The sequence below is a fragment of the Crocodylus porosus genome, unplaced genomic scaffold, assembly GCF_001723895.1.
Source record: "Crocodylus porosus isolate Cpor-Errol unplaced genomic scaffold, CroPor_comp1, whole genome shotgun sequence".
Classification (NCBI taxonomy): domain Eukaryota; kingdom Metazoa; phylum Chordata; order Crocodylia; family Crocodylidae; genus Crocodylus; species Crocodylus porosus.
Genome location: NW_017728915.1, coordinates 25,169,009 through 25,184,722, shown reverse-complemented (window position 1 = coordinate 25,184,722; position 15,714 = coordinate 25,169,009). Strand labels below are relative to the sequence as shown.

Below are 15,714 nucleotides of genomic sequence, written 5' to 3'. Positions count from 1 at the left end.
GGCAGTTTTGCCCTGTGCTTGGGATGCAGAACAGGTGAAAAAAAGCCTTAATATAGTGCAGCTTTTCAGTAATCTCTGGTGGGACCAAAATGGCAAATTCTCACATTAATTTCAAGAGTTTTACTGAATTTGGTGGGGAATTTTTCTCTAATAATGGTCTCGCCAATCTTTACCCATATTCAAAATATGGGTCATCTTCCACTTTTGTTGGGACTGGCTTCAGTTTGGTCAAATGACGAGAGCCTTGAAGGTGTGTATGTCTATTAAAGATACTGGTATTTCTGTTTTGGCAGATAGGGAGAGTAGGAGAATAAGTTTTCATGAGATTCAGAGTCATCTATTGTGCAGATTTGATTATTTAAATAAAATTATTTTTGAAATTCCAATGTATTTTGGATCTCATGGATGGTGTAGGGCTTTGATACCTAGTAATAATGAAGGTGTAAATTGGTAGAATGCTGTTGTCTATTGTTTTTATTGTGTACTTTAGGGCTGGAAATTAAACTGTATTTTTTATGTTTGCTCCTTTCTGACTTGCATCGAAGAGCTTTTTTTGACTCAGGAGGTGCAGTGGCCAATCAGAGGTAATGCTCTTCTAGACTTGCACCTGGCCAAAGGAGATGACCTGGTGACCAATTTAAACATATAAGGCAGCCTGGGCGACAGTGGCCATGAAACCATCACGTTCACTGTCCATTGCAAGGCAGACAAACTAGATAGCAGGACTGAAGTTTTCGACTTCAAAAGTGCAAATTTCAACAAGCTCAGGTCACTAGTAAAGGAAGTGCTGTGGAACTAAGGACCAAAGGCAAAAGGAGTACGTGAAGAGTGGTCATTTATAAGGACACGATCCTTGATGCACAAAGGAAGTCCATTCCCACGTGGAGGAAAGGTAGTAAAAGGGCTAGGAAGCCCTCTTGGCTAAAAAGGGAAATCGTGGCCTTCTTAAGAAAGAAGAAAGAGGCATACAAACAATGGAAGCTTGGGTCATGCCCCAAGGAGAACTGTACAACAATGGCCCACACTTGTAGGGAACAGATTAGAAGGGCTAAGGTAGCAACTGAACTAAAATTAGCAACGGGGATCAAGGACAACGAGAAGTCCTTCTTTAGGTATGTAGGGAACAGGAAGAAAACAAATGGGAGTGTAGGGCCACTGCTCAACAACTCAGGACAGCTGGATACCAGTGCTCAGGAGAAAACTGAACTCCTGAATGACTACTTTGCTTCAGCCTTTCACAGGACCAAGAGGAAAAACATACTAGATAGGGTACAGAAGGAGCAGGGTAAGAATGACCGCCTTCCTACTATTGCCGTAGAACTGGTGTGTGACCAATTAAAAAAATTAGACATAAAAATTAGTCAGCAGGCCTGGATTAAATTCATAGGAAGGTGCTGAAGGAGCTGGCTGAAGTCATAGTGGAACCCCTGGTGAAGCTCTTCCAAAAGCTTTAGACAAAGCTTTAGGTGGGTGTCTTAGACAAGTACTTAGCTGAGGTCATCTGACCCCAGTGCTCTTTGCTGCCCAGGGCAGGGGGTTGGACTCGATCTACTAAGGTCCTTTCTGACCCTAAAAATCTATGAAAACTTGTGGCGCTCTGGAGAGGTCCCTGAGGACTGGAAGAGGGCATATGTTGTGCCCATCTTCAAGAAGGGAAGGAGGGAGGACTTGGGTAACTATAGGCCAATTAGCCTAACTTCTATCCCAGAGAAAATCCTGGAAAAATTCATCAAGGAGTCTATATGTGATAGGCTTGCAGAAGGTAGGATTCTGAATGACAGCCAGCATGGCTTAGTTACAGTCAGGTCTTGTCTTACCAACCTCATCTCCTTTTATGATCAGGTAACTTGCCACCTGGATAAGAGGGAGGATGTTGACATTGTATACCTTGACTTCCAAAAAGCTTTTGATATGGTATCCCATGATGTTCTCATGAGAAAATTGGAAGATTGTGAGCTTAACTGAGAGACAGTTGGGTGGGTAGGAAGCTGGCTATGGGGTAAGATCCAGAGAGTTCTGCTGAATGGATCCGTGTCATGTTGGCAAGAAGTGGCCTGTGGTGTCCTTCAGGGGTCAGTGCTTGCTCCAGTGCTTTTTAACATCTTCATCAGTTATTTGGATGTGGGGGTGAAGAGCTCACTGGTCAAGTTTGTGGATGACACCAAGTTATGGGGAAATGTGATCATGCTTGAAGATGGGCTGCAGATACAGGTGGACCTAGACAGGCTGTCAAGTTGGGCGGATTGGAACCAGATGATGTTTAACATTGAGAAATGTAAAGTGCTCCACCTGGGGATGAACAGTCCCCTGCACACCTATAGGTTGGCAACGCCAATCTGACGAGCACTATGAATGAGAGAGACCTGCGGGTAATAATTGACTGCAGTATGAAAATGAGCTGGCCGTGCTGCACTGTAGCCAGCAGGGCAAATAATACTCTGGCATGCATCAATCAATGCATTTCCAGCAAAACTTAAGAAATGTTTCTTCCACTGTACTTGGCATTGGTGAGACTGCAGATGGAGTAGTATGCCCAGTTCTGGGTGCCACACTTCAACAAGGACGTGGAAAAGCTTGAGAGAGTCCAGAGAAGGGCCACCCATATAATCAGAGGCTTGCATGGCAAGTCATATGAGGTAAGGCTGAGGAATCTGGGACTCTTCAGCCTGAAGAAGAGAAGTCTGAGAGGGGACTTGGTAGCAGCTTACTGCTACATCGGGGCATACATCATTGGCTTGGTGAACCAAGGGCACCGTTGGGGAAAACCAGGAGCAATGGTCACAAACTCCTGGAAGAACATTTTAGGCTCAACATTAGGACAAACTTCTTCACAGCTATGCTGTCCAGACTGTGAAATAAGCTCCCTCCAGAGGTGGTGCAATCGCCTACCCTGGAAATCTTCAAGAGGAGATTGGACAGTCACCTTGCTGGGGTGACTTGATCCTAGTTGTCTTTCCTGCTTGGTGCACCCGATGATCTTCTGAGGTCCCTCCCAGCCTCACAGGCTATGCATCTATTAATGTGTCTAGAGCTCCACATCTGGAAATTTAACATTTATTTATATTATAGTCTAATATATATTATATTATAGTCTACAGTAAATAAGGCAAGTTATATATATGTATATTATAGTCTACAGTTAGTAAATAAGGCAAGTAGCAAAGAGTTGCTACTTGAGGAACTTACACTATAAGTGCATAAGATGCAAAGGATGGGATAGATGGGGGAACCCAGTTCCCAGTTCAGTCTTCTCTATTTGACTGTACTTTCTGTCATACGTTGTAGTCAGTTGAATATTTCTTTCTGTGTGCCTGTGTTTAAAAAGGAAATAGTATGATCATTATATAAGCAGGCTCAGCAAATTGATTTAACAGTAACAAAAATAAGAAGGTAAAGACAAAGAAACTAATGAGCATATGAGAGCAGTGCCCCTTGGTGGGGCTCAAATCTATCTGCCTTTGTATAGTGAAACAACACCCAAGGCATTTTTCATACTGGGAGGATTTGCCCCAATATTATAGTAATGACATGTCATGGTTTAGAATTTGCATTTACAAAAATCAAGAAGTGCTAAATTATGGTTCATAGAGCAACTATTCAGATGTATTATGGGCATCTAGTCGTAATGCAGAATAGTGCATATGTACTCCTGTGTAAGTGCTGAAGTCTGAGAACTATAACTTTGAGTAACGTATTTGTGCAGTGACCTTTGTATTATACATGTCACCTTTCTTACTGCATTTCTGACCTTAACCTCCCATGAAATTAAAACTCATCTCCAGAGCAAAATTTCGCATTCCGTGTAACCCTCTGCTTTACAACTTTGTCTGAGATCAGTCTGAGCCAGTTGGCCCTAACTTAAATATTCAGCAGACTTCTGATAATTGTGATAACCCTTATAGGCTGGTGAGCATCCTAAATTAGCAAAAAGATGATTGATCTTTTTTTATATGCAGTTTTATCTTCAACCTTTCCTAGCTATATGTTATACTATAGTAATAATTTCTTCTCTAAGGTATTTGCCAGTATCTAGATTTGCACATCTATTTACAGTTGCCTTGAAGCCTCATAATTACAATACAGCTGAAATGTCCATTTTCTTTCCCTGACTACAAATAGGGATCAATCGAATTTTAAATGACTGCTTACGGGCTAGCTTCCGATCATGACCTTTGTAAATGATTAGAGCTCACCACTGTTGCTATCTACCTTGAAAGGGTAAGCGGGCAGGTCTGTCTAACTGGCATTTAATCTGGAAGAGAGCCAAAGATATTTGAGTTAAAAACCTAATATGAGTTGGCAAAGGAAGTACATACAGACCTTTGCACTATTATTTAGACATTTTGCCCACATTCCACTTCTTTAATTGATTTTTTTTATCCTTCTGATACTTGAATTGTTTGTATTTTTAAATAATTTTAGTGTTAATGTTCAGCTGAATAAAATTTAAGTTGTGAAACTGTCAAAACTATAACTTAAGCATAACAGAAGAGCATGTGAAAGAATAAACAGCTTTCAAACTTAAATGTGCTGCATTTATAATATTATCTAGCTTTGCCAAGGAGTTAAAAAGTACAGTAAATCTAGTTAGGATAAATTGCAAATAGTAATTAGAAAATCCAAAAATGTGGAAAATAAGACATTTCTGCTGTTTGATACAAATGTAGATACAAAATACAAAATGTAGATGGGAAAAATGCAGTATGTTCTGTTTGTTTATTTAAGTTCCTTTTTACTCAGTTCCCAATAAGTTTACATTTACCTCGTATGTGAAATCCAGAGTTAAAGACTTGCTTGTAACCACACCTGTCAATTCATGTTTTGACTATATGAATACAATCTTTGACACACCCCAAACCTGCATGGAAGTGTATGAGACAGTGACTTGAGATTTCTTTGGAGGTAAAAATTATATCACCGAGGAATTAGAAAACAAAAGACACCTCTGAAGAAACCAAATAATTGCAACCTGGAAAGAAATTAGGGTAGTAATGTTAAAAAATACAAATGTTTCCATCTAATTACAACTATGTGCTACTTACCTAAATCTGACTTGAACTGGTTTTATACAATATTAGCATTACTTGAATATAGATCCTTCTTGCATTGTGTGTGGAAAATATTTGTGATCATTAACTTTCTCAGGGGATTATACAACACAAAATGAGCAAAACAATCTGACCTTTTCATCACATGGCCATAATCTTTTCTCTTAGTTTTTGTTTTCTGTCCTGTATTACGGAATGCATAAGGTTGTAAATCAAGTATGTTGTTTTCTTTGATCCAGACTTGGATTAAATCTGGGGTTGACTAACCTCTAATCTCATAAAGCCATTGGAAACTCAACTTTTGATTACTTTTGATTGTGCTTCCAGAAAAACCTTTGGCTAATGTTCACACGCAGGGTTTTTTTTTTTACTGCTTTTCCGAAATTAATATCAAGTGTAGATGAAATGGTCAAAATAAACTTCAGATTTGGAGATGAAAGGAAATGTTTGAAGTATTGTACTATTTTGGCATTTACTTTGTACTTGGGATCTTCACAGAAATTATGGTCTGAAGGTGTATAGTTAATATATAGTACCTGTTGATTGAAGTAAGTTTCAAGGTATTATATTAAAGGTAAGATTTTTCAAAGACAGCTCACTAAATCCTATGGAAAGCCAATGGGATTTATGCACATATGTCACTGTGATGCTTTAGATATTCCTGTTCAGAGACAGTATGTAAGAGCTATTACAGTTTGACTCAGTTGGTACATCATGGTCTTGTGAGACATTAGACATGCTCGGTTTTGACTATTTTGTGTAGCTAAGCATCAGTATAAGATTTTGGAAATGAGGACAGGATATAATTTTAATTGCTTTTGTTTTTCCCTGTAATAGATGCAGCAACAAGAACTAGCACAGATGAGGCAGAGGGATGCCAATTTAACTGCCTTGGCAGCTATTGGTCCACGGAAGAAAAGGAAGCTCGATTCACCTGGTCTGCTTACCACAGGAGGAGAGGTAAAAAAAAAAAAAAAAAAAAAAAAAAAAAAAAAAGAGGAAAAAATAAGGTTTTTTGAATATTCATTGTGAAAATTAATGATTTTGGAAATCACATAGGAAAACTCCTGAATGCGCAAATATTAATTACAGAACTAGTAGATGGTATTTTTAGTGGATTGTAGAATGTGGAAAAGATGTTCATATAATTTTTAGAAGGTTCAAATTCTGTTTTTCTTGACTATTTCACCACCCAAGCAAGACCTTGAGACTGTAATATTCAATACATTTTATTTAAAGTGAAATCTATTATACATTTTTAAAAGCCACTTTTCTGTATAATGTATAATTTTTCTTTGAATTTTCTTTAATAATTAAGATACTTTTCTTGATACATGTTACATATTTATTAGCCATAGGGAAATCCAAACTGATAGTTAGCTCATCCCCTCTCTCTGCTACTGGGACTTAGGTTCTAGAGATTTATTTTCAAACCAATTGGGTGCTTCGATTTTTACATATTTATTTCTTGGCCTTTTTAGCATATATGGGCAGCGATTGGGCCAAAGTCTGCTATTTGGGTGCATTTCACAGATTACACAGCAGTAGCTAAACTCCTGTTGCTGTTATTTAGCTACCCAGAGCCTTGTATCTCTGAGCTTTTTCCTTTGAGCATGGGCTCCTTCCTGTTCTTGAACTGACAGAGGAGCTTAAACTAGAAATTTGTGAAATGGTGCCTTGTCCAGCCTTATAGGCATAATATTCTTTCACAGTACCAGCATTTAATTGCACTTGCTGCTTGATTTCTTTCCATTATTGCCCATTTCCCTTGTTTTACAAACTAAATTTATCACCTTTTCTAATGTCAAGAACCAAATTAGAATCCCCTTTCCATCAGACACTTAACACTCAGAGCTATATCTACGGGGCTTGTGATGATCAGCTTCCATCTTTCTCACTAACAGCTGCTTCCTCTTCTGGTATACTGCTGCACAGAAAGATTCACGTTCTGGGGCAGATTCCACAGCCTCTTGGGAGTATTTTGGCCCCCTTTCACTAATTTTATTCTGCTAGTCCTGGTTTATCTATAAATTGGACCATTGAAAATTTATCCTGAAAGTATTTGTCAGTATCTCAGTATGTTAGGAGTGCAAGTCTCTAGATTGTCTGCCAGTTGTGAATGGAGTGCTGCTTTTCCTCCTTGTAGCTCCTAAATATGCTATGATTGGCTCCAAACAGCATTTCAAGAACTTGTACTACATCTGGTCACTCAGTCCCTTTTTCTAGGGATAAAATATTCAGCACCATAAGAGCAGGGTCACTTAAGATGACTGTTAAATGCCCCCTTTATACTCACTTGGGCTGCAATTTCTCTCAAGCCCTAGACACTTTATTTTTATAGTGCTACAAAGTTTGTAGCGCAAAAGATACCATATTTTATCACATATCTGAGAATATAATATGCATTTTGTTTTGAAAGGCAGAATGAAGAAAAAAGTCTTTCTGTATAGTGAGTGAGTAGCAGCAGGTAGGCAGGCTGCTCATTGTTGTTTTCCTGGTGAGTTGCAGTCAGGTTTTACTTTCACTTTTGCAGGAACTGTTCTTTACCATATTTCTCTTGTATAATTCACACTAGTTTCCAGCACCTGTTTTTGTTGTTTTGTTTTGAGGGGGAGGTCAGGGTGAGGGTGGAGATCTACTCTCTATACAAGAAAAGATGGTTGCCTATTATGGGGTGTACAGATGTGCACAACCTCCAACGTGGAACGTAAAAAGTCTCCACTAAGGCGCACTCTCCAGCCAGGAGGCAATAGGAAGCTGTTCCTCAGCTCCCCGATGTCCAGGGGAGCCTGTCAGTGAGTAGGACAGCCTCACTAACAGGTTTGCCCCATTAGCTATTGCCACCAGCAGTGTAAGGAAACAGCCAGGTGTAAGGACACAGCTGGGGCAGAAGGGGCAGTGGTGACTTCCAGTTTCTACAGCAATTGTGCAGTGGCCGCAGCATCTGCATTTTTCCTTCCTCCATCCCATCCCTCCCTTACTTTGCCATGTCTTCAGCTCTTGGCTGAAAGAAATTAAAAGATAAAACAATTTATTTCACCTTGGTTCCATAGAAATACCACTGCAACAGTGTTTAGTATTGGAAACTGGATCATCTTAATGCTAGTGTTAGCCCTTTGAATTACACAGGGTGTATCTACATGTGTGCTTTACTGTGGAGGTGATTAATTAGTTCTGCAGCAAAGCATCACTCTCTACACATGCACCCATATTAGGGCGCAGTAAATTAAGTAACTCTTCCATAGGATAGTTCTATCTGGGACAAGTATTATGGCGGAGTAATTTATGCCACCACAACTTGTGGGTATGCTGTGACCAGGACTGGCTGGGGCATGAGGGTGCTATAGTGCAGGGGCTGCCTGCCAGCTAGCCCCGCATTGTAGCACCCTCACGCTGCAGCCAGTCCCTTTGTCACCCAACACCACTACCTGGAGGTGACCCTCTGAGTTTCCTGCCAGCCTGGGGCTACTCCATCCCGGCTCAACGCACTGCAGTCCCAGGTATATGTGTAAATGCACCAAGAAGAAATAAATTCCGGCATGAACTCCCTAATTTCACAAGTAGATGCACCTGCGATGCAGCATTTTTTTGAACCCTTCAGGTTGTTTAGGAGGAGAAATTGCTGAAGATATTATTATTTCTTTGCTATCCTGCTTGTTTAAAAGGTCTGGTTTCCCTGACTCTCTTTCAGCTCCTTATGCAACAGCATGCCTTCTTCAGTTTTACTCTGGTCACTCTGCAGTGGATTGTCTGACTGCTTTGTTCCTTTTCAGAGTCAGTTTCTGTGGTGCTTTTTCTGTTTCTCTATATCTTATATATACCCTTTTAATAATGATACCCAGACAAGACCCTCTGCTCACATAGTTCAAATTCCTTATCAACCACATGTGGCTTTTGTTTTGGTTGGATGCCCTGTTTTAGCTACCTGATTCCATAGAAGAGCTTTCTTCTTACAGATATTTTAAATGAAAGGTGGCAGTCACAACATCTCCATGCTTTCAGTGAGGCTGAACTTACCCGATAGCCAATATTTCCTCCTAGTTAGCTGCGTGGGTTAATTCACTATAACGCACTGTTGCACTACCCTCCTATTTTCTAGACCCTTTTCTCAGTTTTCCACTCAGTTCTTTCCCTGTATTTCATATGTTCATGTAGAAAAAATAACTTCTCTGTCAGACAGAAACCCAAACCAACATTCAGGCTGCATATTATTGGAGCACAATTTTAGTCTGGATTAGAAGGGTCACTAACTGGCTGGAGAGTCAAACCCAGAGAGTGGTAGTAGATGGGTCTTATTTGACCTGGAGGGATGTGGGCAGTGGGGTCCCCCTGGGCCCAGTCCTCAGGCCTGCAGTGTTCAACATCTTCATCAGCGACTTGGATGAGGGGGTAAAAAGCACCTTGTTCAAATTCGCAGATGACACTAAGATGTGGGGAGAAGTGGACACGCTAGAAGCGAGGAGTAGGCTGCAATTGGACCTATACAGATTACAAGGGTGGGCAGATGAGAACAGGATGGATTTCAACACTGACAAGTGCAAGGTGTTGCACCTGGAGGGGAAAAACCAGCAGCATACCTGCAGGCTGGGGAACTCCCTTCTCATCAGTGCAGAGGCAGAAAAGGATCTGGGAGTCATTATTGATGCCAAAATGAGCATGGGCCTACAGTGTGGGGATGCAGTCAGGAAGGCCAACAGTACCTTGTCATGCATCCACAGATGCATCATGAGCAGGTCCAACGAGGAGATCCTCCCCCTCTATGCGACACTGGTCAGGCCGGAGCTGGAGTACTGCGTCCAGTTCTGGGCACCGTGTTTCGGGAGGGATGTGGACAACATGGAGAGGGTCCAGAGGAGGGCCCCTCGCATGATCAGGGGGCAGCAGGGCAGGCCCTATGAGGAGAGGCGACGGGACCTGAACCGGTTCAGCCTCCACAAGAGAAGGCTGAGGGGGGATCTAATGGCCTGTTACAAACTAGTCAGAGGGGACCAGCAGGCATTGGAGGAGTCCCTGTTCCCCGGAGCACTACCAGGAGTGACTAGAAGTAACGGTCACAAGCTGGCAGAGGGCAGATTCAGACTAGACAGCAGGAGGCGCTACTTCACAGTCAGGGTGGCTAGGATCTGGAACCAGCTTCCAAGAGAAGTGGTGCAGGCTCCTACCCCAGGGGTCTTTAAGAGGAGGCTGGATGAACATCTTGCTGGGGTCATTTGACCCCAGTACTTTTTCCTGCCAAGGCAGGGGGTCGGACTTGATGATCAGCTCAGGTCTCTTCCAACCCTACCAACTATGAAGGGATGGGAAAAAGTATGAGGCTGCTTTGGGAGAACTGAGCTGAATCTTGCAGGAATTAGGTAGACCATTTGAATGCCCTTTCTATCTTTTTTTTTTTTTTGCATTTGGTAATTCTATAAAGTTATCTTGCAAAATTAAATCAAAATATTTTTAAAATGTTGAGTTCTGGAGACTCATACTTCTGCAAAACCTTTGAATCAGGCCTCCCAACTTATTAAATGTATTAAAAAATAAACCAAACAGGCACTTTTGTGTTTTATTTGGTTGATTTACTTTTTGTGTTATGAGACTTTTGTGTTCATATTTTCAGGTTTTTCTATGGAAATTTACTTTCCCTTATAAAGCTTATCATGTAACTGCAGAAGATAGGGTCTCAAGAATATGACCAAATATTACAAAACTCTTTAAAAAAATGAGTTGACAACATTACTTCTGCTAATTGAAAATCTGTGTGAGCAGCACAGTAGAGAGCCAAATGTGCATGTTTCATAGTTCCTCATCTTTGACTATAATGTATAGGGTTACCATATTTTCAGTTCCAAAAAAAGAGGACACCTGTTGCACTAGGGGGAGTGGGGGATGACTGTGGGGGGGCAGTGGTATGCTGTCATCCTGCCCATTCTGTTACCCCTCACTCCCAAGCACCAGCCCACCCCAGCCTTTCTGCTTCCCCTCACTCCTGACCCATAGACCCCAGCCCTGCCAAAGCTCTTCATTCCCAAACTGCAGTACCCTGCCCTGCTGGGCCATGCTGGTTCCCCTACTCCCAACCTGCAGCATCCCCATTTCTGCTGGTGTCCCTCACTCCCAAGCCATGTGTCATTGTTGTTCCCCCTGCCCCCCACCTCTGCTGGTGCTCCTTACTCCTGAGCTGCAGCTCCCAGTTGCCCTAGTCCTGACTGGACTGAAGCGTGGTGGCTTGGAGTGAGTCTGGCCCTGGCGCAGGCTGGAGGGAAGAGGAGGCACCACCCCGCCCTGGGCCGGGGCTACTGCACTGCTCCAGGAGGCTCAGCCATGGCTCTTTTCCCCCTTCGCCTCCCCTACCCCCTCACGCTTCCTCCCCTCAGCATCTCCTGGCCACTCTGCCCCTGCAAGCGTGGGCACTGGCCCTTGTGCTGCCAGCCCAGCCACGGGGTTCCCAGCTGACCTTAAAAGGCCCCCCAACCCCCTTCCCTACTCTGGAGGGGCAGGCAACCTGCCTGCCCCACTGCCCTGCTGCAACCCAAGCCCCAGCCTCCCAACCCAGACTTACCTGCCTGCAGCTCCCTGCACACATGGTGTTCCTGCCTAGAATTGCCCCTCCATCTGCTCCCACCAGTGGAACAGAGCAAAAACCCAGACTTTGGTAAGATTTGAAAACCCGCCTGGACGGAGATCGGAGGACTCAAAAAGAGAGTATTTCTGGGAAAATCTGGACATATGGTAATGCTATGTATAAAAATAAAAAAATTTATTTGCCTGGAATAAGAGGTAACGTTAACACATTTTGACTCTTCATCAAGAGAGATGGCTACTATCCCTAAATAAAAAACAGGGTTCTCCAACTGGTGGCCAGTGGGCTGTGTATTGTCCATGAGGGGTTAAGTTGAGGCCCCTGGGTTCCTGTTGATGCAGGAGGTGTGGGTGTGCTGTGCAGTGGGAGTGGGGGGGGTGGTATTCATGCACTGCATGGTCCGGGGGACATTTGGCATTCCCTGGTGTTGCCTGCAGGTATGCAGCCCCTCCTGGTATAGCATGCAAGGTGTTCAACCCCTGGCTGCTTAGAATTTGGACAGCCTTGATATAAAAGTATAAATTATACATATGAAATATCAGAGTATAATTTAAGTATAGAGTGAAAGCAAATGTGAAGGCCCCTTTCCTGGTACTTGCTGGCACAGATGGTTTTTGAATACTGAGCTTCCAACAGCAGCTTCAGGGCTAGTTGAGTGAATCACCACTTATTGAAGTCAGTAATCTTGGAGATAAGAGGAAAAAAACCTCTAACATAGTAGAAGAACTCCAATCTTAAAAATCCCTAGTACGTTATCCCCAAAACTTGAATGCTTGCAAAATTTCACTGATTTGAGCTGCAGGATGTTTGCTATCAAGCCCTGAACCAGTAGCTGGGGAATGAGGTCTAATATTTTCTTTCTCTTCAGGTCTGGAAAGTGGCCCCCTTATACCACCCAAGTATGCAGTCCCCCTTGCTGTCTTATAAGGTCCCAAAGGAACTGTACTTTAAAGAAATTACATATGATGTACATAAAAGCTAACTTAGGTCAGTTTTTTTAGAAGTTTTCTAAATACGTATAAGGATGGCTGCAAGGATTTTGGTTGTAGCTGTGTTGGTCTAAGGACATAGGTAGGCAAGGTTCTTTGGGTAGATGTGATACCTTTTATTAGACTAACTGAGTAGTTGGAAAAATGTTCTTTGTAAGCTTTTGGGCACAAGCACCCTTCTTCAGACATAGGGCGTCTCTGCTGTTGTTCTGAGATCTCCATGTTCCTGCACACACCCCTGAAGGAGGCATGGGGGGCATGAGCCCCCTGTGGGGCAGAGGTGAGCTGCCTGCTGCAGGCTTGGGGCTCTATGCCCTGTACCTTTTGCCCCAGAATGCCATTGCCGCCTGCCAGGTGGGCGGAGGACACAGGGCACGCTGGCTGCACAGTGCGTCCTCTGCTTGCCCAGCAGCAGGATCTCCTGGGGCAAAGGCAGTAGGGTGCAGAGCCCTGAGCCTGCAGCGGGTAGCCTGCCTCTGCCCCACAGGGGCACATGCCTCCCCTGGGGGTATGCCCCCCTACATCTGTGGATTACCCTCTCTGGCCCTGGGACCCCATTCACCCTAGCCCCTGCTCCTGCCCCCACTCCCTCCCTCACCATGGGGGCCACCATTTCCCGCCCCCCCCATCTCCCCATGCCCCTTCTCCTCTACAGACTTACCAGCTGGGAAAATCCAGAGGTTTGAAGGTTTGGTCAGGAGATCATGAGTTATTTTGACTTAGAAATCCTAAGTCTCACAATGTTTTTGTGACAGTTGGCATTACTGGAAATGTCAGGCATGTTGTAATGTGCCATAAATCAAATGTCTATATTGAGTCCATGATTTTTTGTATCCAGTAGATTTATGAAGTGAAGTTTGTAGGCTCATCTACAAAAGATGTTTTGTAAGTTCCCTTTGAAGATTAGAACTGAGAGGTCAGAGGGAGTAATTGTCTTGTGAGAAGTGTGCACCCACAGGTACTTGGATATTTTTGTCTGATGGATTCTTGGTGTGCATCCATTCTAGTGTGTAGTTGTTGTTTGGTTTCTTCTACATATTTTTGATCAGGGCATTTGGTGCATTGGATGAGCTATATAACATTTCTGGAGGTGCAGATGTAAGATCCAGGAGTGGTGATGGTTCTGTTGTGGGGTGTAGTTATTGTGGGGGTGGTGGAGATGTGTTGGCAGGTTTTGCATTTCTTGTCCTGGCATGGTCTGCATCCATTTGGTGTGATTTGGGTCATAGGGAGTTTACTTCTGGTGATGAGGTTAGCAAGGTTGAGTACTTGTTTAAAGGCTAAGGTGGGTAGTTCTGGAAAGATTTCTTTAAGAATTGGGTCATCTTCTAGTATGAGTTGCAGTTGTTTGAGGATTTTCTGTGTAGGTTCCAGGGAAGAGTGATATGTCATAACTAATAGTATGCGATTCATGGGGATTTTCTGTTTGCACTGCAGCAAATGTTTACGTGATATCCAGGTGGCTCTTTCAGAAGCCTCTTGAGGAATATCCTTGTTGGGTGAAGGCCCTTTTGAGATTTGTGAGGCAATCACAGGTATTCTCCTTGGTGCAAATTCAGTGGTATTGGAGAGCTTGGCTGTAAATTACAGTTTTCTTGGTGTGTTTCAGGTGATTGCTGGTTCTGTGTAGATATGTATGTTGGTCCATGGGTTTCCATCATATATATGGATGGCTAATAGGTGAACAAACTCCTAAAATCTTGACAAAATAGATGGGCACTTATATCTTGCTTAGAAAGTTAGTCTTGGCTGAGTGGGAGCAATGAGTTGAAAATCAAAGAACCCTCACAGGCTGCAAACAGATGTTGCCATTGTGCTACCATAAAAACATTTATGGCGGCACTGGTTGGGAGCAAACAGATGTCCTTACCCTTTGCTGCACTCCAAGTGCCAAAAATGCTGCTGCAACCAAAGGTAGTCCCCATTTGTGACACCTTAAATGGGAGAATGTCTGTTTACTTATTACATGCCTCAGGAATCCCCGTGCATGCATATCAGGCAGGGGGACACCCCAGGGGGTCTGTTGCTCCCTCTCCCCCCAACACCCCTTTCACATGCAGGCCATGGGAATCCCTTGCAGGGAATTCCCACAGTTTGTGTATATTGCTGCTACACCCTGACCTGGGGGTGAGCATCTGCAGGAGATGGGGAACCCTGCAAATAATTCCCATGGGGGTTCTACTTGCAGACATGTGCAGCACCTTGGGCTGTTGTCCCACAGACTCAAGCCCCTAAAGCCTGGGAGCAGCAGGGGCAGACCCTGAGGGGCAACAGCCCAAGGCAATGTCTGTAACCCCAGTGTCACATCCCAGCACAGCTCATCCCACTCCAAAGATGACTTCTGTTTATGCCCACAGAGAATTCACTTCTAGCAGCTCTTTCACTGTTCTGGAAGCTCTAGATGAGCTGCTTCACTGATTCCAGCAGTCTCAGTGTTTGGAGTGAAGTGATCTTGTAGGGAGCTGTTCTCAGAACTTTCTATGGCTGTACAAGTTAAAAACAACATCTTGAATGTGACTCAGGAGGTCATGTGACTCCCGGAGCACTGGCATCACATGCTGCTGGTAAAGTACTAATTTCTGGACTAATTTTGCCTTCCAGATGGTACCAGGGAGGAGCTTTAAGGTGACAAAGGCCCGGTGCAAGCGTGTAAGGTACTGTGCTGGGGCACATGAAATTAATGGAATTTATTTTGAGAATCTGCTAGACTTCCCATATGAGCATAGGCATGTTACAGCATCTCCCTGTATATCAGTTCTATCCATGTAGTAGGTGACAGTAATACTGTGGGTGGAAGGTACAGGGGATGAGGGTCAGGGGACAAATCAGTTTGGATAGGCCCTGCATAAATACTCTTTCCTTTAGCATCCATTCTCTGCCGTTGTGAGATACAGGATACTCAGTGAGATGAACCTATGATTTGGCCTAGTATGGCATCTCTTAGGTTCTTATGTTTACTATTTATCATGCAATGGAACATGAAGTTAATGAATAAAGACAGTTGCATACTGTAAAACAAATGGAATAAAGCATTGTTAGCCATAGCATCTCCTTCATCTTCCAGAAGCTTACTGATAGTACAGGTGGCAGTCACACTCCTTTTATCAGA

General features: G+C 43.3%; 1 protein-coding gene across 2 annotated transcripts in view; it reads left to right on the top strand.

The window, feature by feature from the left end:
* Positions 1-15,714, top strand: part of LOC109310599 (transcription initiation factor TFIID subunit 4-like) — a 202,633-nt gene that overhangs the window by 135,522 nt on the left and 51,397 nt on the right. For both annotated transcript variants that reach the window (XR_002101266.1, XM_019535852.1), the window contains exon 14: positions 5,886-6,008. Coding sequence is in view for 1 of the 2 variants with exons in the window: in XM_019535852.1 (XP_019391397.1) it covers positions 5,886-6,008 (123 nt within the window). In the remaining variant the exon portion in view is untranslated. The remainder of the gene's footprint in view (positions 1-5,885; positions 6,009-15,714) is intronic.